This window comes from Lepidothrix coronata, unplaced genomic scaffold, assembly GCF_001604755.1.
Source record: "Lepidothrix coronata isolate B3197 unplaced genomic scaffold, Lepidothrix_coronata-1.0 Scaffold8, whole genome shotgun sequence".
Taxonomy (NCBI): domain Eukaryota; kingdom Metazoa; phylum Chordata; class Aves; order Passeriformes; family Pipridae; genus Lepidothrix; species Lepidothrix coronata.
The window spans coordinates 4,518,706-4,544,398 of NW_016690188.1; the positions used below are offsets into that span (position 1 = coordinate 4,518,706).

General features: G+C 36.1%; 1 protein-coding gene across 2 annotated transcripts in view; it reads right to left on the reverse strand.

Moving 5' to 3' along the window:
- The window catches only part of SLK (STE20 like kinase), a 47,233-nt gene that overhangs the window by 6,925 nt on the left and 14,615 nt on the right, over positions 1-25,693 (reverse strand). The window contains exons 2-14 of one of the 2 annotated variants that reach the window (XM_017840311.1): positions 19,537-19,701; positions 17,169-17,217; positions 16,264-16,413; positions 13,669-13,741; positions 13,259-13,453; positions 12,519-12,600; positions 11,423-11,551; positions 8,126-9,520; positions 6,672-6,802; positions 6,271-6,394; positions 5,816-5,995; positions 382-511; positions 17-141 (exon numbers count right to left, since the gene is read on the reverse strand). In XM_017840311.1, the coding sequence (XP_017695800.1) occupies positions 17-141; positions 382-511; positions 5,816-5,995; positions 6,271-6,394; positions 6,672-6,802; positions 8,126-9,520; positions 11,423-11,551; positions 12,519-12,600; positions 13,259-13,453; positions 13,669-13,741; positions 16,264-16,413; positions 17,169-17,217; positions 19,537-19,701 (2,928 nt within the window). Of the gene's footprint in view, positions 1-16; positions 142-381; positions 512-5,815; positions 5,996-6,270; positions 6,395-6,671; positions 6,803-8,125; positions 9,524-11,422; positions 11,552-12,518; positions 12,601-13,258; positions 13,454-13,668; positions 13,742-16,263; positions 16,414-17,168; positions 17,218-19,536; positions 19,702-25,693 lie in introns of both variants that reach the window. The other variant, XM_017840304.1, reaches the window with a different exon arrangement.

Here is a 25,693-nt window from a genome sequence, read left to right on the forward strand (position 1 = left end):
CAAAATCAACACTAACTTTTTCGTGCCTCTTAAGCAGTTGGTGTCTCTGCATGAAGTACTGATCTTTGAGCTGCTGTTTGAGGAGTTGGTGTTTCTCCTGCAGATGCCGCTCCTCCAGTTCCCAGATTGCAGCTTCACGAGCTGGAAAAAAGAGGAAGCCGGTTCAGAAAGTGCAACAACCACACACTGCTTCCCAATCTACCTGCTGGTGTATGTTTTTAGAAGTAGCCTACAAGTGCATTTTGAAAACAATGCTATTCCACAGAAAATGCTTTTATTACCATTGTAAATTACTCATGAAGGTCTTCTTAGAGTGAAGACAGAATATTGTTTTATTAAAACACAAGGGCCTGTTTTTAAAGAGAGCCTGATGTTGGATACCTCTCATGAGCTGCTGTTTGTTGTTGAGACAATCTCGTTCAATAGTGGCCAGTTCTGTCTTCTGCTGCTGAATAATTTTCTTCAGAGATGCATCCAGTTCTTGTTGCTGCTTCTGCACAAACTCCTGCTCCTGGTAAAACCCGATAAAAGTAAATTAAATTTTGTTCTTCTAACCACATTACATTTTAATGAAACTCCCAGTTCTCTCAGCATTAGCTATATATGAAAACAAATGCATCTATAAAATTCTGAGCTAGCATGCCTTGACTATCAAATTATCCATCTTTTGTATTCGCTATTTACAGAGTAGGTAAGAGTATATTTAATATTTAAATAATACCTTCAGAAGTAAGACCAAAGGGAACAAACTAGCCAGCAATCTGCAATTCATTCCATCTCTTGTCTCTCCTCAGAACACATTGCAGGTTCAGAGCCAGCAAAGACAAGTGCTCGGTATAAAGTTGATCTCATTCTATCAAGAGTTAATTATTCATGTAGGTAAGAAAATAAAGGTATGTATGGTTATTTTGCTTTGGGTGATTAGTTAAAGCCTATTTATTTACACAGATGGGTTTCAGATTTGTGTGGTTTATCTTGTCCTGAAGGCAGAGGTATTGAGGATGAGAGTTCTGTAGGTCCAGTGTGCAGACACTCCATGTTCTGCAGGACTGTCACCCTGTCACACCTGAGCTGAGCTGGCTCTTTGCAAAGTGATTTACCACCTGCCTGATGCAGTCCTCATATCACCTGCATCTTCCCATTATCCAGGTTGCATCCCATCAGGAAAAGCAGGCAGCAGAAGGAATCCCCCTCCCATGCCCCTCCCCAAGCAACCTTACTGTTGCCTTTCTTCTTCCAACTATTAAAAACCACAGCCACGAGCAAGTGAGCATGCACCCCCCCCCCGTAAGAACAAGAAATTAAATCAGATGCTTCTACCACAATATCAAAGGTCAAAAGAAAGGACCTGTCAGGGTCCTGTCAGAGCCAAGGGGAGGTGTGGAAGCACCTGCTGCTCTACACAACAAAGCAACACTAAAGATGGTCTTAATCTTGGAAGGGAGATGGGAAAACTGGGCTGCAGCTGATCAGTGGAAGGGTTCCTGAGCTGCTATTAGTTTTTTTCCGAACCTATGGTACTTGCTAATTAGAGTTGTCAGGTGGAATTAAATGTTCATTTAAAGCACTTTTTATCATGACCAGAAGAATCCTGGTTTTCATCTTCATGGAAAGTTATTAATAGATGAGGCTTTCATCTTTCTCAGTGGACAGAAGAGTTACACTGAGAAAGGTAACACAAAACCAGAGGTGAAGTAAGTTGCCAGTGACAGACCTGAGGGTACAAAAAGAACTGGAAGGTGATGTCTGTAAATTAAGTGAGACATACTAATCAAATATATGAAATGATGAAAAATACTGTTGTTTCCCTTTCTAGATGAAAAGGATAAGAAGACTACAAGTTTATTATTCTGAGGGTGCAGATACATAATTAACACAATGTTTAATTTCCTGGGAGTTTTTTGATTTGAAGGGAGTAGGGGAAAGCTGTTCTGGTGTAGTCATGGTCAAAAAGTGATTAGGCTTGAGCTTTACACAATCATTTAAATATCACTGCTCTTCTCTCTAAATCTTAAGAAGTTTTATACCTGCTAGCACTATATGATAAACCAGGCAACCTCAGGAAACACTCTGGCCTTTCCACATCTACTCAAGTATCACACAAAATAAAGGTCACCGAGTTTACCAAAAAACATGTAGGTTTTGTTTCAAAGGCAGACAGAGCAAGACAGCTCACCTTTTTCAAGCTACCACTTGGTTTTGCCCAATAAGTATCTTAAAATAAACTCAGATATCTTTAAAATACATAGTTTCACTGCACACACAGCATACAAGTCACACAATGTTTCTCACATGTGCTGAACAAATAATAAGCACCAGAGAACAGTATCATATTGCATATGTGAAATCTCAGTGTTTTGCCCAGACTAAACAAGTAGTGTAATTTTGACCTTTTGACAACGAATAGTGCATCATTACAAATTTGTGCTAATCAGTTTGGAGACAGCAGTGACATTGATCAGCACATATGATCAGAAGGAGAGGAGAAAACAGACGTCTGGAAAATGAGGAAAATAAAACTTTTGTTGTTTTGCATCTTAAGACTTACATCCTGCATTTGTGCGTTGAAAAGCGTACACGAAGACAACTGAAAAGACTGAATCATAACCTGAGCAACGCCCTGTGGGACACAATGTACTTCCTATGTCATGATATAATGAAATATATTTTTATTCTTAAAAAAAGGAAGAAATTATCTCTGCTGTGTATTAGTAATAAACATTTAAAATGTCAAGGCTCATCATAGAAGTAGATATGACAATATTCTAAAATTAAACATCTGCACCTTGTCTAGTACTTATCATTCCAAGTAAGGATATTTCACATTTGAAATTTTCTCTTTCACCTCTCTTCAACAAAGAGAAAGCAGCAAAGTAAATAAACCAAGTTGCTACAAACACTATGAAAAACTAGGGTTTTGGTTTTTTGAAAAGTTTAGACAGGTATCTCTGGTATAGGGAGAGCACTGCAATTCAATCACATTCTATCCTAGGAAATCCCCTCTTAAACACATAATCAAATAAAGTTGCGATTATTTTCCACTAGGCCACTCAAATAAACATTTAATCTTAAAATTACTCAATCCAAACCTGCTCTGCTGTGGTTGAAACTCACTCTGTACAAGCTGTGGCCGACAAAAAGCCAATATTTTTCTAAAACATTCGCCCTCTTTTTAGCTGGGTCATAAAAAAGCAGCAAGTCTGGAGGCATGAAATTGTAGATGTCTTGCAAAGTTTCTGTACACCTACACTTTGACATTTAAATAACATTTTACCTAATCTGTTCTGCTTCTATAAACAAGATGCCTCATGCTTACATACATATACATTTTCCTCTCCTGCACTTGTGTTGTTCAAAACTTACTTCTGACTATAACCTCTAAAATCTGAAGGACCTGTGGGGTACTTACCACTCGTAAAAGCACTGTAAATAAACCTGCTGTAGAAAATTACCCTTCTTTTTCAGTACAGCACACGAAACATTCCACTTGACAGTACAAACCTGGGAACCGCTGCTCCTACATGTCTACCCAGTTTAGTCTATGAGATGTGATATGGGAGTACTTGAAGGAAGAGAGCAGTACGTAGGGTTAGTTTGAGTTAAGTTTCATATTCACTCAACAACAACAAGAAGTGAAATCATCAAGCTGTGTGAATACTGCTGCCTTTTGTATTTTAGTAGCTTGAAGCTGCCGTTGTTACCTGAGCATGCTGGCTTTGTGCAAGCTCCTCTTTCTTGCGTTTCATGAGCTCTTTTCTCAGCTCTTTTGGTGCTTTCTCCACTTCACATAAAACCTACAGTGTATATAAGCATGCAGAAGGTGGCAAAAAGAACACTTTTTCTCCACAGCAAGCATTACTGTGAACACAGGACATGCAGGTCAAGCACTAGAGGTACTGGGAAGCATGCATTACTTCAGTGGCAGGGATGTTAGTTTAGTGAAAAGAGCTTAATGAAAAGAGAAGGAACAGTAGGTGCTTTATGCATGCCAGCAGTGCAGAAAGAAGGGATGTGCCAGCCGCTTTTTGCATGCAAATGCTGCCCAGTGCTCTCAGAAATGGAATCTCTCTCGCTTGCGTTTCCATGCAGCAGCCAGAAGAGTCAATAGTTAAGAAAACCACCACCTGCAAAAGTGGTATTTTCTTGAAGCACTATGGCAAAAGGACTACAGAGTATGTTTACCTCATAGTAAAACTGTGAAAAACAGTTGGAAGTTTAAAAAACTTCCATGGAAAACCAGCTATTTCTGACACTGTCTATAACTTAAATTTACAAGATGCCATTATTAGTGTCTCCAACCATAAATGACATCTACACAGGTTATGTCTTTAAAATAATAATACAAGCAAACAAAGTATTATTTGGTTGCAAGTGTTTGGTTCTAAAGAATTTAAAGCAAAACCTACCAATAACTATGTTTTCAAGAAACTATTCGTGACAGTGTGCTGGGATGGAACGTGTTTCAGTTCAAGGTGAATTAGACTAGATTAGCTGGAAGATGCTAAATATAACCTGGCTAAATCAACTGACTATTAATCTGTTAATTTGCTAATGTGTTTTATTTGGTTTTGAGACTTATAAAAATGTAGCATTGCATACTCCAGTGTAGCATGGATAGTTTTAGAGCACCAGCTGCATTTTCCTTCAAACTCTACATCGCCTTTTTAAGCTTTAAACACAAAACTATGCACCCAGAAACAAATGCCTGTTTGTTTAATAGTGGAAGCATCATAAGAAAACAGAGTCCAAATCACCACATGCTACTCCTGTTTCCATGAAAGAACTGTTTTTAGCTCAGAGCAATAAGTAAAATTCTCCCCGCTTTCCCATGTAGGACCCAATCACCAGTAAATAGAGAGAGACTCAAAAATGCAAGAGGTACCGCAAAAGAAGAAAAATTGTTATTTACATTTGAGCATACGGTTCAAACTGAATACAACTTATTTCTTTAATGCAGTTTTGTGCTACAGGATCATTCTATGCAAAAGCATGGACACTACAGCTTTCTAAAGAAATCTGAGTCTAGTAACTATTAGAGGAAACACTAGAGCCATTCATATATAAATGGGCACTACACAATTGATCCAAAAATGAAATAAAACAGCTTTTAAGATGCGAAATCCACACGGAACTACATCAACCTTCTTTTGCTCTAATGCAAGCAAATTAATAGCACAAGGTGTCATTGTCAATTGTCATTCATTTTGCCTTAAGGGTATGACATGTATGAGATTAACTGTAGAAGATTTTAGGTTATCCACACTTCTCTCTCCTAGCTTTCTTTTTGGAGCTAAAAAGCCAAATCCATGTTACTGCTCTCACTTCATATAAAGAAATTCTAAACAATAACAGCATACGCTCAATGAAAATCTAACAAATTACTCTAACAGAAAAGAAACATATCTGAAATTAAAGTGGTTCTCAGTAATAATCAAGACTGTATTATTGTCTTCAAAATTCTAATCTGATAAGTATTTACTAAGTACCCATAGCTGGATTTGTTTAAATTAGAAAGCTCAAACATTTTTCACAATCTTTAAGAAAATACTTTTTCTTGATTTAATATGAGAGAAAGTATTTTATTAAATATTCTGTGAAAAATAAAGTCTACTAACTTGGTGATGTTTTCTAGATTAAGTCAATACTTCAATCTTCCTGTCAGCTGTTTGTATTTCACTTGAGGCAGCAAAACAAGAAACAATATTGACTGCTAGTAACACTTCCACAGGTCAGTTGACAAGGCTTCTGGGAGACCTAATCTCAACTGTTTACTATGCCCATACTCCTTATTTTCTATATTGTCATCGTCTCTTACCTCTTTTTTCTTGTTTTTCAGCACGTTCTGGAATTTGGACAATTCCTTCTCCTGTTCTGCTTTGATGCGTTTTGCTTCATCCCGTAAGCGGTTCGTGTGCTCCTGTTCCAGGCGCTCTATCGTCTGTTTCTGCTGCTTCTCTAGATTTTCTATTTCTTGATCATACTGTCGCTTTTTACTCTGTGAAAATAATTTGGCAGCTTTTTTTGGGAAACTAAGTTCTGTTCAATGCAGTGCTGTAACCACAGCAGGGCATGGCCCTGATGAACTGTTCTGGCAGGCAAGTTCCAGCATACAAGCTGGGCACCCCACGATGCAAAATACTGCTTTTTATTAACAACAATGAAGGCTAAGCTACAGCCATCATAAAAAGAAACACCTGATTGCTGCTAGCAGTATTCTGCCTACTCCATCAAGATGTTGTATTTTAAGAGCAGCAAAATCCAGAAACTCACTGTCATTTCCTGTTCAAAACGTCTGAACATCTGTTCTCGCTGTTGCAAAAGCTTATTACTGAGTTGCTGTTGGGCTCTCTGCTCCTCTTTCTGAAGAAGTCTTAGTTCTCTTAGCTCTTGACGTCTAATAAGGAAAAAGAATCACTTAATAATGATGGGAAAGCAAAAGAAGAGGAAAATTACAGAAGACAAAAAGGAGCATCTACAATTTAGGTCCAGTAAAACTAGTTTTGAATTGACTGTCGTATGAAGAAACACTTCACATTCCTTTCTACTAAAAAAATACCGTAAATTAATCCCTAAGTATTTCTGGAATAAGATCACTAGCTGCCTTTTTTTATTCAAAGAGAAAAAAAATCAGCTGCCAACGTCTTGAAAATTTTACTTACACAAACACTTACCGTAGGAATCGCATTTCTTCACTTTTGGAGTCATTTTCAGTAACTATTTTTGATGTGGTTACACTCACTTCTACTCCATCAACGACAAACTTCCGAGTTTTCTTTAACGTTTTCTTCTGTCTTCTAGTTTCCTAAATAAAGCATTGTTAAGTTATTCTGTACTTATTTAAATTACATTCTTTTTCCTCCTTTTTCTTATTAAATTAGATCAAATATTTCTGTGAATGTCTACTCTATAGTAATCTGGAGTTCTTCTCACTTATCAGGTATCTCACTAATCAAGTGAAAACTTGAAAAATTCTAATAAACTGAAACTTTCTTCCATCAGCAAAGGAAAACTGTAATTATTGATTATCCAAATTGCCAGAAGAAAAAAATTAATCTAGATAAACCCTGAACAAAAGTGATGCAGTTTTATTTTCACGAGCTGAAGACAGCTACAGTTCCTGTTTGCTTTTCGATCATGATTTTCCCAGTCACCAAAAAAAGACATTTAATTCTGAAAAACAGTTCCAAAACAGAAAATAATTTACTCACCTACTTACTTCTGCTTTGGAAATAAATGAGCTAGTCTAATTTTTTTATTCATATATATCAGCCAAAAATCATGTGATGAGATTGATGACAACTGAAGAAATCTCAATTCTCAAAGCTGCTGTTGTTTCATTATAAGAGAAGAGACACCCCGGCTGAAACTACATCTCCACTGTGTCAAGGCTACTGCAAACACCCTGAAATCACGTTTAGCACAGCTATGCCCAGTTATGGGGTTTTTGTTTGGTTGGTTTTCTAGGTTTGTTTTTCTTCCATTCAAACCCATGTTACACAGTTACTACCTTAGTATGGCTATAATTATATTAGTATACAGATATAAATAAAGTTCATAGCCTGGAATGTGATTCCTCTGAATAAGCTCATTCATACTGGCATTGCTGCATTGACACAGCACAACCACAGCAGCAGTGTTTGGAATAAACAAACCCAACAGACTATCTGCCTTGGATCTCCCAAATCTAAACAGAGAGACAGATGATGGAAGCGACAGGAATTCAAGATAAGATTAGATGTCACAGGAGATTTTTCCCATTAAACAGGGATTCTGTGTTGAGTAAGGTATTGAACTCGTCTTCTTGAATATCAGCTCTGAACTACAACCATTCACAATTTTTCACATTTAATATTGTTAGAATTCCTGTTATATGCTAGTCCACATTTTTAAAATATAATTATGCAATAATTTAAGAAAATAATTAGCATAAATGCCAAAATACAGACATTGTCATACCGTGCAATTTACAATACTTTGGTTTCTACAAAGTTAGTTTTGTATTTATGTGCCATACTAGTTTCTCACTCAACACTTTTCTTTGTTGCAAAAATCAAACTTTGAAATAATTTTAGTCACACCTCACATGAGAATTTATATTAAAAAACATATGATTGCTTACACTTACCTGTAAAGATATTGATCCTGTCTCTTTGTTCTTACTAAGGAAACTAGAAATGGACAAGTTCAAATCGATGCTGCTGTTATCAGCTGTAGAACCTGTGCCTGAATCGGCGTCATTTTCCTTCACATTCTCCGACTCTACCTGCTGGGAAGTTTCAGTATTGCCTTGATTATCTGTTTTGACTTTCTCATTTTCTTCAGTGCTAATACTAATACTGGGGACTGGAGTGACTTCAGAGTCATCACCTTGTTCATTGACAGTATTTTGAAGCTTATCCTTCATTACTTCATGAGAAGTAACTTCTAAATGTTCTTTGTCTGTCTGAATGTTGTTTTCCTGGATATTCTCAGGTCTGCACTCTCCTGAATTTTGGTCCATATCAGTCAGGTTATCCACCACTTTATTAGAAATATCCTCAGGCTTGCTCTGTATTGCCTTCTGGTCCACGACGTCTTTTCCAGAGTCTTTGATCTTTGTTTCCTCCGTGCTGCTTATATTACTAATATCCTCATTTTCACTTTCTGCCAGTTTCTTGTCTACTTTGATCACTTTATCTTGGCTTTCTGATAGAGTTTCTTCAGAGCTGATTATCTCATGGACCTGCTTAGCCTGACTTTCCACTGGCTTATCCTCCAGCTCAGGTATTTTATCCCCATCGCTGATCGGTGTTTCAGCAATACCACCTATCTCCTTAATGTTGTCAATTCCATGCTTTATTAGTTCCTTTTCTTCATCAGACCCTTCGACTGTAGCATTAGGTAGAGTTTCTGTAGTGGTGTCTATTGTTGCCTCTTTCTGCTCCTCATTTTTATTTTCCTTTTGCTCTGTATCTGTATTTTCTACAGGGACCTTTTCTTCCTTAAGTCCCGAGAGATCTGTTCTGTTCTCCTTCTCTTCTTTTTCACCGGTTTCCTTAGAAATGCCTTCTTCAGTTTCTACACTATTTTCAGTTGTGGGTACTACTTTCAGTTTATTATCTTCTGTCTGTTCATTTGCTGTGGAATTTTCTTTCTCTATTTTTAGGTTGGGTTCATTCTTTATTTCTGGTTTTGTTACCACGTCAAGTTCTTTCCCTCCTTTCTGGGGTTCTGTATCCTTATGTGGTTTTTCCAGGCTTTTTGTGTCCTTTTCTGCTGGCATTATTTTGCCTTCCTCATCTTCACCAGTTGGCACAGAACCGTTTTGCACTTCCATTTCGTTAACAGTAGTATCGCATATCTTATCAGCTGTTTTCCTAAATTTAATGTCCTCAGATTCATCCCCAGTTGTTTTGTCCTCAATTGCATTACTTCCTGTTTTCTCAGAGAGAGATTCCAGGACAGAGGCATTCTGTGAAAGTTTATCCTCTTCAGAGCTGGCAATGCTAAGGTCGGAGGATGCACGCTTTTCTGCAGGTAACTGCTAAAAAATTAAAGGAAGAGAAACACTTAAACATTTTGTAACTTAAGCAAAGCACAGTTCTATGGAAGAATACCTGAACAGAGACTAATATTGTATTTACAGGCAAAGAATTTGATAACCTCAGAGTACTTCACTTGGCATTACCACAGAACAAGTTCACGAAATGCAGACAGGCCCTGAACAGAAAGTTTCATAAGAACCCTCTTCCATATGTCATAATTGAATAAAATACACTATGATTGAGGGAAAGGCATTATGGTCATCAGTCACTCTTCGAGAGTCTTTTTCTTTTCACATTGTTTTTTTTTTATCAGTTCAGTTCCTCAATAGTCCCAGCTACAGCTGGATTTGAAAGACATGTCTTTGTGCCAGTTTGGCTAGAAAAAAAAATGCGTAGCTTCAGTTAGTGCAGCACTGATAAAATGAAATTTTAAGACCTTCTTCTACTTCACTTTGTGTTCTTTGTTAAAAATGCCTGAAATTTTTTAATCTATTTTTTAATCGCTGTAAAACTCCATTAAAATGGTGACAACTTCCAGCGGATCTGATTAAGTGGCAATACAGAACTAGAACAGAAACAGTTACCTCACTGTAGAAACTGCTACTGTCAGAATATGAATGTTATCAGATTACATACAGACATACAAAAGAATATAATAATAAAGTACCATTTTAGCCATAATTGATCTTTCACTCTTCAAAGTGTTTGTGATATCTCTCTGTCTGTATTTACTGTCAGAACCCTGTAATTTGCAGATCAGGCTCCTGATTTGCCACTGGGAACATCCCAGGTTAGCTGTTGCAGCAAGCACGGGTTTGATCACGCATTTCTTACTTTATGGGTTTCCCAGGCATACATAAAACAATTTCTTTTAAGTCAAAATTGCATTTCAAATATTTCTTCAGAGAATTATTCTAGAAGCTTAGTGTTGATCTCCAAGGAGTGTTTAAAGCTACCACAAGTAAATAATGTGAACTCATCTACCTCACAGTTCTTAAAATGCTGCTTTTGAGATATTTAACTGAGTCACAGGTGGACCTCACTCCAGCCCTCCTAGGGATTGATGGCTTAGCAGCTCGTCAGTGGAAGGAGGTGGTGGATGATCCTTAGGAGATAGAGAATAAGTCCTGGAGGAAGCTCGTGGGAATGAACACTTGGAGATTTGCTAGGGTGGACTGGGAGCGGAGCGTGAAGGTCAGGGGACATGAGTAGTGTGGTGATGTGAGAAAAGGAAATGAAGGGATCTGCTCCTGCTCCTGCATTTGGCTCCTTCACCAGGGAGCTGGTAATGGCAGCTCCTGACAGCGCCAGGCACTTGCACCACTCAGGTCAGGAAGCACACGGCCTGTGCACTCTGCAACCTGCCACCCCAGCACTGAACATCAGGGTTTTCCCCTCTGAGCAACCCTATTCACGTTATAAGATTCTTAAAGCATCTCCAGAAATACATCCATCTTTGTAAAATATGGGGGCTTTTGTTTTTTGGGGTTTTTTTTTTCTTTGACAGCCACGCTGTAAAACCTAGTTTACAGCATAATAGTCAAATATCTTTCTTAATCTTCTAAACACTTCATGGAATACAAATGCACGTTCACTCATTCATCTAGTCATTTTGACTTAAAACCATTTACACAAAAATCAGTATCCCACTTCTAAAATATCACATATATATGTAAAAAAAATGAAGATGTTAGTCTTTATTAGTTATTATTTATTACTAGGAGTTTAAGAACACGCTAATTTTGAAATTGTTGACTACTTATTTTGTAATAAGGCTGGAGTATGTTTATGATGCTATTTTTAGAAGACTTCTGCAAAAGTCAGCTAGTACATCAGAAACAGAATTCTCCATGGTAAGCTGGAGATTGCATATTTAAAAGAGCAAATTTTAAACTGACCAGAGAATTCTCTGTTTCCTCTTCTTCATCCTCATCTTTACCATCTTCAACTTCTTCTGTAACTTCAGCCTTAGCTTCTGCAATCAATTCTCTTATTGGTTTATTGGAAGTAACAGTAACAAATGGATGCTTGTGAAAATAAAAAAATAAGTACAATATTAAGTGCTGACTTGCTAAGTTGAAAGAAATACAACTTCAGAGAAATGTTATTGTGGTTCTCTTAAATTTGAAGATTCACAATTAACATTAATCATAACTGTCCTAATACATTTTTTCTGCTGAAGTCTTAAAATCAAAACATTTGTATTCAAGCATATCACGTAAGTAGTCTAACAAACTTGCTAAAAATATAAATAATTCATTTATACTGACCTTTTTCACAATCCAAAGAATAGAAGTAGAAATATTTTTAAAAAGATTATTTTTCTTGGAAACAACTTTCATTTCAGTTCCACAGTTAAATTATTTCCTGATAAGCTTTATCTAGGATGATTCTTTCTAGAAAAAAATGTGCTTTGTCCTTAGAACAATTTCTCCTAAAACAAACTGGAATTCTATTCTTTTTCTTTAAGAGCAAACAGGTACCTGTTCTCCTACTGTCTGAATCTCCTTTCTCTGCTTGGCCCTGCTGCTTAAATCTACTCAACATATGCCAGATGGATTGTGGATGAGGTAAATGAGCGCTGACGTTAAACAGAATCAAATGTACCTGGTCACATCTATTCCTGTTCAGCTGTTCTGCAGTGACAGCATTACAGGGAGGGCTGAGTGCTAAAGCTTTTAGAACACCTGTCAGCAACTGACTACACACGGAAATATCTCCTTCATCCACTATAGCTATCAAAGTATAATTACTTACACAAAGTAATTAGCTATATCACATCAAAATATGTTAAACAAATAATCTGATCTGCACTTGGTATCAATTACCCAAATTTTATCAAACAAGGATCAATGTATCAATTTTAAAAGCAGGTTGTGTATGAACACTCGATTTGAAATAATTTAAATTGTTACTATAATACTGCTCTGCTTTTAAAAAATACAAAATATGCTTGCCTTTAAACAACAGTTCTGAACAATTAACTCTTCCTACCTGTAACAGTTGAGTTGCACTCCACCTTGCATCTACATTCTTTTCCAAACATTTCTTCAGAAAATCTTTAAAATCTGATGACCTACAAGAAAAGCAAACAGGTAGTGGTTGTTCTTCTGTCTATTCAGACTAGCATATACTGAAATATTCTTTTGCTTTCCCATAAATCTATACTGCAATTTCAGGTTCTTCTACTGATTCAGGGAAAAACGAAGAGTACAGGAATGCCAAGACCAACATGATACAAATACAACCTTTAAACTGTTTGCCCATTAATAGAAGAGTTCATCTTTTGTTCTGCATTTTTAATACATCACATCTACTACACCACTAACTGAATCATGTGAAGATATTAAATTGACCAACTAGATAATGCCTTTTAAAATATTTTCTTAGTATAAGAATGCTTTAGTCTGCTTTTACACAATCTCTTTTCAGATGGTCTTCAGATCTGTTACTGCATTTGTAAAAAGCTATTTCACATACATTTTAATGCAAAATCTGCATAGTACTTCTGTATAAAAGCTTCTATACAGAACTATGACAAAAAGACCATAGTTCCAATTGTGTGAGCAGATTATATGTGTGTGTACACATGTACAAACATACACAGAATATAAAACCAGACCACAAAGTTCAACAAGGCTATGCTCACGAATATGAAGTTTAGCAAACAGATGACTTGGCATGCCTTGTACTCAAAACCTACAAACTAGGAACATTGTAAATAAAATACTAACCATTTTGAAGGCTGTGCTAACGTGGGAGGATCAGATTTTGCAATTTTCAGAAGCACTCGCATGGGATTTAATTCATGATGAGGTGGCTCTATTTGAGCCATTTCTATTAAAGTAATGCCAAGAGACCAAATGTCAGCCTTATAATCATAAGGCCTGTCTTTAGAGGTCTCACACATTACTACTTCTGGAGCCATCCTGCAAAGAGAATAATGAAGAACTGGATTAGAGAATGCATTCTGATCCGTTCTGAGAACATTCTAAATACATACAGTCACTGAAGCATTTTAAGCAGCACATTCTACCCTCATTTACTATATTTACACAGTATTTACCAAGCTTGTAATAATAAAATTAAAGGTAATATTAAGTTATTAGTTTTTACTAAAAAGTCAGCAAAACAGTGCACTCACCAATACGGTGTACCAATAAAAGAGTCTCTTCTTTGTATTGTTCTTGTGTTTTTAGCTGATACTCCAAAATCCGCTTAAAGCAAACAGCAAAATACTATTAATGGGGTGGTGGAAAACATATTTTTTATTTTACAATTGTCTTTTAAATGTTATATGTTCCACAGCAAACATTGTGCAGTATTAAAACTTCAAAGTGAAATAAAAATATTGTGCTTTAAGAGCTAAGTGCCAAGGTTTTAGAGCATTTCTAGTACAGGACCTTGATTAAAACTTAAACTCCATTTCTAAAACAGAAAATAAAGCTACTGTTGGGCTGTGTGGGACAAGAGCAATATATGTATTTACTATAGGAATACCTGATTAAAATTATTTTAATTAGAAACTAGTTTCTTTAGCCTATGAAGTCGGTATTCATGACATTAATTCTCTCATTAATTCAACAACTCATTCAATTTTTAATTTCAGGACTCAAATTCTCATGAAGGAACATTTTTCCTTTATCTTGCAGGTTTATTTTCACATGATTTTCACTTTACATCAAATATCGGAAAGCTTACATATCCACCTTTGATGTAATATCCAACCAAAACTCAACTTTATCTTTGCAATTACTTGTCTACAAAGCACTACATTTCTCACTTAAAAAGATATTTGAATAACTGTCGTATGCTTATTATAGATGTAATTTTGTTAATGAAGATCTAGAGATTAGAGCAAAGGGACAAAAATAGCCATATGTGTCCATCTTTAATCTGTACAAAATTACTTGATGGGCTCAACACTTGAGAAGTCTAATTCTGCTCTGCAAAAAAAAAATAAGGACTTTTGCAATGGTTCAAATGCAAAATCTGAAATCTTGAGGGACTAGAGATATTGAAATGATAAAACCCAAATCCTTATGCAAATAAAATGCAATGAAGGAAATTTGTCATTTATGTATCTGTAAAACAAGGAATTACCCATTTCTGTGCATAGCAGAGTCAAAATACAAATAGTTTAAAAGTAGTAAAAATGCTCCTTCAAATGATGCTGTACACTTCTCAAAACTAAAGCAAATCTTTGCAAACCTGAATGTATCACTAAATGTAAGTGTGGCAGAAATCTCCCTGTGGTCTGAACTGTTAAGTAGTATCTTGACAGCCTGCAAGGTGCTGTGTATCAGCTAGGCTTGACAAAATCTTAAAATAGTTCCAAGTCTGTGTGAGGAGAAGCCAGGTCATGTGAGGAAATGAACAGAAACAAATGACTTTCTCTGACCATGAGATTCCTGCTATGATCTGTGGTTTCTTTTACAGCAGTACTAAGAATCTCAGATAGCAGTTCTATTACATTTAAAAATAAGGCCTATGACCCCCAGTCCATCACTAATCTTCAGGATTTGTAGAAAAGCTAAAACAATAGTTACATGTACTTTGCAGATTAAAAGAAAGCCAGATGCAAGGAATATAAGTACAAGCAAGAGTCTTGAGCAAGGGGATTCATGCAAAAAGCACAGACACACTAAACTGATCATTATAGAAAATCAAGTACTCAAACATTCTCAACTTCTTAACAGAGATGATGCACTGAACCTTGCTGAGACTCTGCCATCAATACGAAATATTCAGACATATTTCTGAAGTTGGACATTCCTTGTTTAAGTTTACAAGGATTGTCTGTAGCAAAGCTGGGAGTTCAGAGCCCCAGTTCACTGTGCTGATACTCTGATTCCCCTTACCTTTACCCTCCGTGTAACGGGCTTCCAAAGAAATACAACTAATCACAAACACCATGCAGAGAGAAGGTTCTGAAACCTGAGTGTGAACTGCAATGTCATGGAACTATGCCATGGGTAGAGCCAGGGTAAAGGCTGACAGCTTATACACATTTGCCCCTGAAACAAAGTGGATCCAGATAATTCCTCTCCTTTCCTGGCTGAATGAAGAGAGGCTATTCACCACCAGTAGTCCTTTGTCAGTTCTATATGGAGGAATCCTCACAGATTCCCTATCAAATCAGAGTGAAAATGTGGATGATTGCTTAAATTCAGATTAAAGAAACAGGAATCAACAATAGTAAATTCGTATTAATTTTCCTCCAGACTGTTGTGTCCTAATTTCAGTGTAAGAAACAATTGACCAAGACACAGAAACACTAAGATGACTAATTAAGATAATTACTCCTCTCCAACAAAGGAAGAGACAACAGCACTAGGTACTGGTTTTTGGTGATAGTAAAGAATGCTCATTTTCCAAACTAACGATTTCAAAGGGAAGTTCTGATGTTACCATAGTAAAGGCAACTGTAAGTAAGAATGTTATACTAAGAAACAGTAGGAGTTGGGTCTGACTGTAGGCAACTTGGTGCAGATACTGACATGACTCCTACCCCTGCTGATTTCGGAGTGTGAAAGATGTGCCAAGTTTCATCAGGATATCTGCTCAAGCTTTTTCTTTTCTTGATAGTAGCAAACCACTTGCTTTTGAAAAACCCCTCATTGCTAGATTGGTATTTCAGTAGGTAAATAATGAACTCTGACAAACTGCAGCCTGAGGAAAACACAATTAAAAGACCATGCCAAGTTCTGGGAAAGTCTTTTATATGCAACATTCTTACCTAGTTTAATGTCTCCATCTAATGTGAAAAGAATATTGCCAGCCTTTAGATCTCTGTGGATGATCTTATTTTCATGCAAGTAGTTCAGTGCTTCCAGTGTCTGCCTGCACACCACTTTGATCTGTGGCTCTGTTAATGGCCTTTCAAGCTCTACAAGACAGAGACAGAAATAATCACAACATTTCTGCATTTTACGTTATGTGTTCATAGCAATCAGTATAGTAATATATGTGAAAATTAATTTATCTGACAGATTCTAAACATCATATGTCAGAAAAAGAATTCTATCTTATAATACTCTCTCCTTTCAGAAAAAATTTCATGCTTTGAACCCAAACGCCTCTCCATTATCAATTATGCATACCCACCTCTCTGAACTGTGAAAAAGCTATATAGTTTACAGATTGATTCTTCTATGTGCTACACAGAGATGCTAAAGACCAGATCCTTTACTTAAATGGTATTAGTATTCATCTAATTTGAGGAATAAGCACAGAAAAAAATCTAACTTGAAGGTAGATGCAATATAAAGAATTATCTCAACCTAACCTGGAAGGTGGCAGTGGAAGAGGAAAAATGAGGTCCTGAAAAGGGCTCATACAGACTATGTTACAACAACAGAGATCTCCATAAGCATTTGAAAACAACTCTTCACATTTACTCAAAGGATTGAAACAAAAATGTTGTTAGAAAGTAAACAAACACTAAAAATGAGAGAAAATAAATCTAACTTAAGAAGTTACAATGTCCATAGATATAGGTGTAAATACCCCAACAGTCAACACATATAGCACACCAATTACAGAAATATTTGCATATCAAAACAATACTCAAACAAAATAAGTCTTACAATATATATTATCATTTTAAGGCGTTAAGTTTATTATTTGAAACAATTTATTTACCCAACATGACTGCATCTACAGCTCCTCCTGCACAAAATTCGATCAGGATCTGTATTTAAACAAATAAAATACAGGAATTAGAAATTAAACAGTTCCACTGAACTGAATCATCAATTAAGGGAGCATTATTGAGAGATCAGAGTTTCAGACTATTTTGCCTCTACACATTACTTTACTAACCTGTAAAATATTGGTATTGTTACCCAGCTAAAAGTAGGGCTGTGATGCTCAAGCAAATTATTTGAAAAATACTTGGAGATCCTCAGACAAAAGTTTTAATCCAAATATAAAATACCATAACAAAACATAATGAAACAGTCAGCTTAAACCTACTCCTTGTAATGTGATTTACATAATCCTTGCAAAGTCATTTCTTGATTATTAAGCTCTACTTCTATACTATAATCTCCCTGACTGAAAAGTCCAAGAGCTAAATGATTTTCCATTAGCAGATGCTATCTCCTATATTGTTTCAGACAAGATGAAAATACAGAAAAATACCCTTAAAAGCTAAAGAAAATTACTAAATTCAGATGTTTACATTAATTTTCCTTCATTTTCATTCATGCCTACAATACATCAAGGCTTTTATCCCAGAATATACTAGAACAAGTCCATCTCCAGTTCTGAGTTGCATTTGAAACAAAAATAAACTGCAACTCTTTTGGAATACAAACTGTGCTGACACAAAGGACAGAAAGTACATACACAAAGCACAGAGAGGGTAGACAAAGGGAATGAGGAGAGCAAGAAAGAGGAAAGGTCATTCAAGATTGATACCCCACTCTTCCATATGTGTTTTTTCTTTGATTTGAACTTTAAACATTAAATTGTAATTTTCAGCCTGACAGATAATGAGTATTTCTTGTCAGACAGTCAATATTCTGGGAAATAATATCTTATTCTTTTTCTTTAGAGTAATTTTAAAATCAGAGTATTGTTGCCCATAAAAGAGGAAATCTCAAACTATACTTTATAGCATAACACTTACTAGATACACCACTTATGTCACACATTACTTCAAATTACTATGGCAATTAATCCCCACAACAATGACACCAACAAATTTATTTTATAATGCAACTCTTTCTAAGGCCTTTAAAAATTATTCCATTTACATGCTTCTACATGCCAAGTAAGTCAAGTGTGGGAAATTGTAAATAAGGAATTTATTTCTCTATATTTGCTGTTTGAGCTGACAAAGGTCTCTTTGATAAAGAAGTCATGTTTCCAAACCCATAAAGCAACAGTGTATTATTTTACATCCAACTATCATTCTTCTCTGTTTTCCCCTCCACTAAATTCTGTTTACTTACCACATCATTAAGCTTTCTCTTTGTTGCTTTCATACCCTTGCACTACACTGTAACTATGTAGCCACAACTTTATTTTCAAACTATTTACTCCTCTATCTTCATTCTGCCAGCAAAGCCTATCCACTCAGTTTCATATTCTGCCTCTTATGCATCCTCGCTTTCATACTGAACTTTTTAATAGGTTTTTTTTACTATTCCACTGTTTTATATAAAATCCTTTTAGTCTGCATTAAGATGACAAAGTTTTAAGCTTAGCAAAATAAATGTAAATGAGGAAATACGGTATTACACATCCATCGTTTTCATGGCTAAAAGATAAAGCTTATTCGTAAGACTCCAAAGAAAATTTTCTTTTATGTGTTTTAGGTATCTTTTCTAAGTATAAACTTTAAAAAACCCCCACACATGTATTCTTTGTACAATTCCAAAAGCACTTATAAATATTGCATTGGATCACCTAAAAGAAAAAACTGTATTGTCACAGCTAAAGCTATTCCAGTGAACACACAGGATACAGCAGAGGAGTGACGTGTAGTCATATGTATGCTCACCACACATCAAGGGTCTAATACCTCAGGTTTAAGTAAATTAATTATGGTTCAAGTACTGGTAAATTGTCCTTCCTGGAAGTGCCAACAGATTCACTCATATCTAAAATACATACTTCACAGGCTGACCTTTTCAGCACATTATTTATTCTTCAGGTGTGGATTCTGAATCTCTAAATTGTACTAATGTAATTAAAATTTGAGTTCTGCTGCTACAAATAAGCATCAATTAAGAACTCTCTCAATACACTGAAATGAACTGCTAATTTCCACATTTTAGATTCAAACCCCTGACCAAATGACTCAGTGTAGCACAATTTTATAGTGACTATTTCCTAAATCATATTCACAATTTAAAAATTCATTTTGAAACCGAGTAGTTATCCCAACATTGACAAGCCAGACAAAATGTGATTGACAAATGATCTATTAATAAAGAAAAAACTGTAATTTCAATAACCTTTTGAAATAAGTAAAAACACTTAGAGAAGGAAAAATACCTACCCACAGATTGTTTTCATAGTAGAAAGCATCTAGGAGCTTGACAATATTAGGATGATCACAGGATGCTAAAATATCAATCTCCACCATGTAATCTTCAAGTTCTTCTTCTGATTTAGTATCTATCACCTTTGCAGCAGCCAGAACTTTTGTTTCTTTGTTCTGAGCCTGTAAAAGAAAAGGCACAGCAAACACATATACATGAATTTCACCAGATAACTGGCACCAGCAAAAACCCCCACAAACCAACCAACCCTCTCCTGACAGTGCTGTGCTGTTTTCCTGCCTCTAGCTTCCTTCTCCACAAAAAGAGAACATCTGCATATTAAAGAGTAGATAAAATCTAGCAGAAAAAGGGCTTAATAACTTTTCCTAGGGTTGAGAAACAATGAAAGACAAGAATATAAAAATACTTAATTCTTAGTGTGATACTAAGTATCACACTCTTTAAACCATCATACAGTCAATGGGGTCACTACAGCTTGGTACTAAGATGAAGTTTCGGGCTGCTCCCCAAAACACCATCTGTTAACACTTGGCAAGGAGTATGAAGTAGCCTCCACCTTCTGACAGTCCCCCTCTGCCCTTCTGACAGTCCCCACCTTGTGGCAGCACCGCTCTTCCCAAAGCCACACAGAGAACCTGATCCTCAACCAGGAACCAGCAGGTTGCCCCTCTTCAGCCAGGGGCTGTATGCAAGCTCCCAGGTTAAAGAGCTGCCAAGCCATCATTAGTTTGTCTGGGCTTTTTGCTCTCTTTGCTTCAGAAGTCTGGGAGGACTCCCACAGATGGGGACTCATGGAAAGTGGAATGCTGGAAATGCTGCCAACCTCTACTTTGTTACTTCTCACCCTAAGACGAGCAAGCTGGAATTGCTGCAGTGATACGGTCAACTACAGAACCAGTAAAATAAGGAAAGGGAAAACCAAACCAAGGGAAAGAAACCCCCAAACATTTCTGCTAGGTATTTAAGTATTCCTTGGCTTTTTTTAAAAACATAAGAAATGACAATCAGTTAGGGTGACTTATTGAAATAGTAAAATACTTCAGAAACCAGTAACTGCAAATACCACTTATTCACAGAATATTGCTGAAAACTAATGCAGCAAAACTAGGCAAGGCTAGATTTTTTTTAATATGAGGGAGGTAAAGCAAATACTAAACACACAGCCTATATACATGTGCATACATATACGAAAACACAAAATTATGTACAGTCTCTAATAATTCTCTTGCAAGTTATGTTTGAAAAAATACTAAATTCCAAGTTGCAGTAAACTTTAAATAAGAAGGTATATTTTTCTCAAGCCATCATAAAAACACTACTTTGTCAGGGCATTTCCAGTGGTTATCTTATCTTTTGCCTCTGAATCAAACAAGTGTAGGACTGAAGTCTACTTCACCCATTATACGTAAAGACCATGAAGCAAAGCCCTATGTTTACTCCACTGAGTTTTTGACATTCAAATGAAATTAAATGGCAAGGAGGGACACAGGTTCTCTCCAAAGCAGCAGAAGACAAGGACCTGCAGGGGAAATTCCTGATGTGAACCATCACAAGGTGGTTCATCCTGTCTCTGCTGGTACAGCTGATGCACAGGGCCCAAACCCACTTGAGATCATCCCAGGACAGAACACAGCAAGAATCCCAAAACCTGAGTTTTGTTACCCAATCTCTTCATACCAGTACCAGAAAAAAGTTGCTATCAGACAGCAAGTGAGAATCATTAAGAATGATTCCCAAAGTCTAAATATTATTACTTTCACAGCTATAAATAATTCTCTCAAAGTGGCAAAAGATAATAAAATATTTAAAGATAAACATTTATAATAATATTCAGTAAAATAGCAGTAACAGCAAAACACACTTTTAAGCACAGTCCCAGCCGATCCATCTCATGTTGAAGGTAAAGGTTTTCTGTAATATTTCTTCTTATCTCAATATTCTTTCCAAAACAAAAAACAACCAATCTTCCCAACCTCAATATTTGCCCTCCCACGTTTAACAACAAAGATAAGGAATCTGTGTAACATTACTTGAAAACAAACTACTGAGAAATTTTCCAACACGCGTTCTAATAATAAAAAGGAAAAGGTCTGCTTAGTAACGCAAACATCATTTGTTTTGGTTTCATGCTTTATAGCAAGTATCAAAGACCAACCTTCCTATTCTAGAGCTGCACTCTAAATTAAACACAAAAAGTGAAACAGATGTCTGATCAAAACAGAAACAGGCTTGCTGGCTTTACCTGTGCAGAAAAATGGGCTTTAAAGCACCTTTCTAAAGAATTCAAATTTTAACTGTAAATGTACTTTTTTGAAACATGCATGGACACTCTTCACTGTACCTTAAAGGAGGGTACTTAAAATAAAAAAAATCTGAAAATCATTTTTACACAAATCTGCTTGCAAACTATAGAATGGTAACAATATTTTGCTTAAATAGAACTATCTACCTCAGGTATCAATAACAGATGTTACCGCTTTCTGATTCTATTTCACCTCTGAGTGAGACAGGCGTTGGTAAGTTCACCTCCATGATTACACCCTCGGGAGTTCGCTGCATTTACAGCACCTATTGCTTTTTTCTATTGACTGAACACTTTGTATTTTGATTTTTCCCAGATCCTTTCACTTGAAGTAACTAAAAATCTGCTTTGAATAAGTTTCTATGATTTCCTCCTTGTGGTAGCTCTATTAAAACACCTCATTACGAAACAGAAGTTGTAAGAGACAATATGATTATCTTTATGAGCATCTCAACAATTATAAACAAAACAAATGGTTGCCTTTGTTCTGACTTAAGATAGTAAAATTCTGTAGGTCTATATCCAGACTTTTTTTCCTGTTTTTAAAAGGAAAAAGCTTTAGAAGCAGCACATTTCCACTGGGTATTTCTGAGGACTGATAAAATATTACATCTGAAAAGAAATTATCTACTTTAAAGTTCTTCTTGAATAAGACAATATTCATCTCCACCCCACAATGCACTCAATAATAAATACCCATCTATGTGACTTGCTGCAAGAAGCACGTAAGAAATATGTTCTCTTGAACTGTGTAGGAAAGGATTTTACTGATCATGCATAAGATTTATGACTCAGTGTACTATAGGGAAAAAAACCCTCTTTGGATTAAGAGGAACAAAAAGCATTTACAGCTTTGTGTGGGCATGTTTGTTTTTTCTATACTTAGGCTCAAGTCTTTCTTCTGCCCCAAAACATTCTCCAAAGGTCAGAGCAGGAGCGAAAATGATTGTGTAGATGCAGCCTTGATTTGCATATTCTCATTCTGCATTTGGCTACACCAACATTTAAAGTCAACCTGCCACTCATGTCACAGGACATATTTTGAAAGGGCAGATGCTCTAAGTAGCCGCAGTTTCCTACTGTATTTAAGCTCTCAACTACCAACTCAAGTTATTGCAAATGCTCTGCTTAAAATACATTTGATTCTGCTTCTGTGATAGACGATTTAAGCTTCAGTCCCATGCTAAGAAATCCAAACTGGCATTTTCAATGGTTATGTGGGGACAAGGAAGAAAGGAGGGGAAAGATTCATTAACAAAATTTGATCTTTCCAAAAGATACATACATAATGGATGAAAACCGAATCGGAATAACTCATTCCCTAAAGATGTGACTAATACAATATGACATGGATATTATTAACTACTATATGCAACTATACATAAATACCGCAATCCTTTCACCGAAACTTCTATTTGGATTATTATTTAAGGTTACTGCAGCAAACATTTTAACTTACAGAGTGAGAGAATGTTACAGCATGGTTCCTGCAATGGATGGTACAGTCTCATTAGCAGACAATGCACAGAAAAACACACTTTGATCAGGATGGATTACAGGTTTGTATAGAATAAATGATCTCTAAAATTAGAACTCGCAAATTAATTTCTCTCTGAACCTAAATCCCTCACACTAAAATGGCAATGCACATCTAATCCACAAAAATGTAAAAATATGAAAATGTCTCAGCACAAGAAAGACGAATAACCATTCTACAGAAAACCAGAACCTGCAAGTCTGTGGAATTAGTAACTCCTCCCTAATAATCCTGGATTTTTGTACAGTATCATATAACTAAATAGAAGATCTGGGGGCAGAAGCTTTGCGAGGAGACTGAGAGCACAATATTAAAAGGCAGGTTTACTATCTGGGCACTTGGCCAAGAAGTTGCATATTCCCAGCCTTGGACAGCAGGGAGAGCAGAGCCACTGCTCCCGAGTAATAGGATTACAGCTCAGAGATAACTAGTAGCCTTTCATCTTCAGATGACCAATATGAAGTTTCAGCCTTGGTTGGGAGGGGCTGTTTCAGTTTCTTACTGTCAGTAAATGTTTCCTTCCCAACTGTGCAGCTCCTCTCCTGCAATGCAGCTTTAAAAAATTAAACACTATTTTACAACTGAAAAAAAGCTTAGTACGTCCTTTGCCTATTGTTCAGCCAACCAGAAACAAAACTGAGATATGAGACACAAAATTGTTCATCACTCTTCTTCCTGATGCCCGATCTCCTGTGAGATGTTATATAACCCCACGTTCTGCAAGCAGCAAAACAAATCAATTAAGAAGCTTTTCCTTTCTGACTCATTCTTCTTAACAAAACCATAGTCATAATCATAGAAAATCAAAGTTGTCAAAAAGTGAAAAATATGCCCATCCCTATTCAACAAAAGATGTTTTCCCACATAAAAAGCTCCACTTTTGTATAAACTTGGGATTGTCAGATCTAGTTCCATATAAGCTTTCTGATGGTGCCTGAGTAATCAGTACCGAAAAACTGTCCCTGTACAATGCAAAGGCAAGAGCTGTTTCTCTGAGCTGTCACAAAGCAGTGATCTCAGTCTTAAACATATGAATCAAGAAAAAAAATTGCTATAATTTTAGATTTTAACGGCTTTATCAAATAAAAATGTAAGAAGTAGCGTGGCCTACTGAAACAACTACGCTGCACTTTGTTTTGTATTATTTTACTATACTATATTTAACATTGCCCTGTGCATTTTGAAACTAAAAAACCCTGCAAGATGGACCAGCATCAAGTGTTCAAACTTATTTTCAAAACCATGGAAAGGTGTTCTTCATTAGTGAATTTTATAAAAAAAATCTACCTTGACTAGTCAGATAAAACAAAGCATTCATTCTAACATCAAACATTGAGAAATGTAATCAAAAATACCAGTTTGAATTCAAGAGCAAATAGAATCTTTTGCAATATTAAATGACATTAAATTTTAACAAGTTCAGCCAATGAAGAAGATGGCAATCTTCACAGATTTCTGGCAATTAAGATGAGCCAGACATTTCAAAGAAGCTATGTTATGTTGCACCAGTCTTCACTGCATGTTTGAAAATGTAATAAAATGAAAAAAAAAAAGACAGACTTTCAATTTTTTGTTTAATTATAGATATGGTTCGTTCCAGGAATTAAAAACCAACTAACTTCAGATATACACGCTAAAACTTGTCGAAATTACTGTTACAGAACACTTACTCAAAAGGATAGTATCTCTCAAAGAAGATACAGCTGATCAGCCAAAAATTTTCCCTGCCTGTGCAATGTATCATAGTTACCCACTATACAGTTTCTTCTACTTAAAAAGAAGTTAATTAAATTCAGTTTCCCTGTTTAATGCCAGGGAAAAAAAACCCTGAAATAGAAGTGCAGATAAAAGTGCCTCTATTTCCTACAAGCAAATGCTGTTCCTTACAAAGTGGATGCCAGGGTTCAACCCCGACTGCTGAAGCATCTTTATGATCCTGTGGTCTGGTGCTGCCTTTGTGGCTATGCTCGTTTTGGAGCTGTTTCCATGACAACTTCACTCTTTTAATATTATCCTTGTACTTCGTACTCATTGTGGTTCTTCTGCTTCCTCCACAGTTGGTTTCTGAGGATTCCACAAGTTATTTCTGGGAGGGGTAGGGAATATAATTTTAATGTTTAACCTCATGTTTCCCTTTAAGTATTCTTGTTAATTATGTGGTATTTTGTACACTAGCTAAGCAGAGCTCCCATTCTGATTCATGCATCGTGCCACTGAAATCAGAAAGAATATTTATATGCGTATTTGAAAAGTACCTGCACTGAACTGGCAAATATGGGCAAAATAACAGAAACAGTCCTGTAGAGGAAACTTA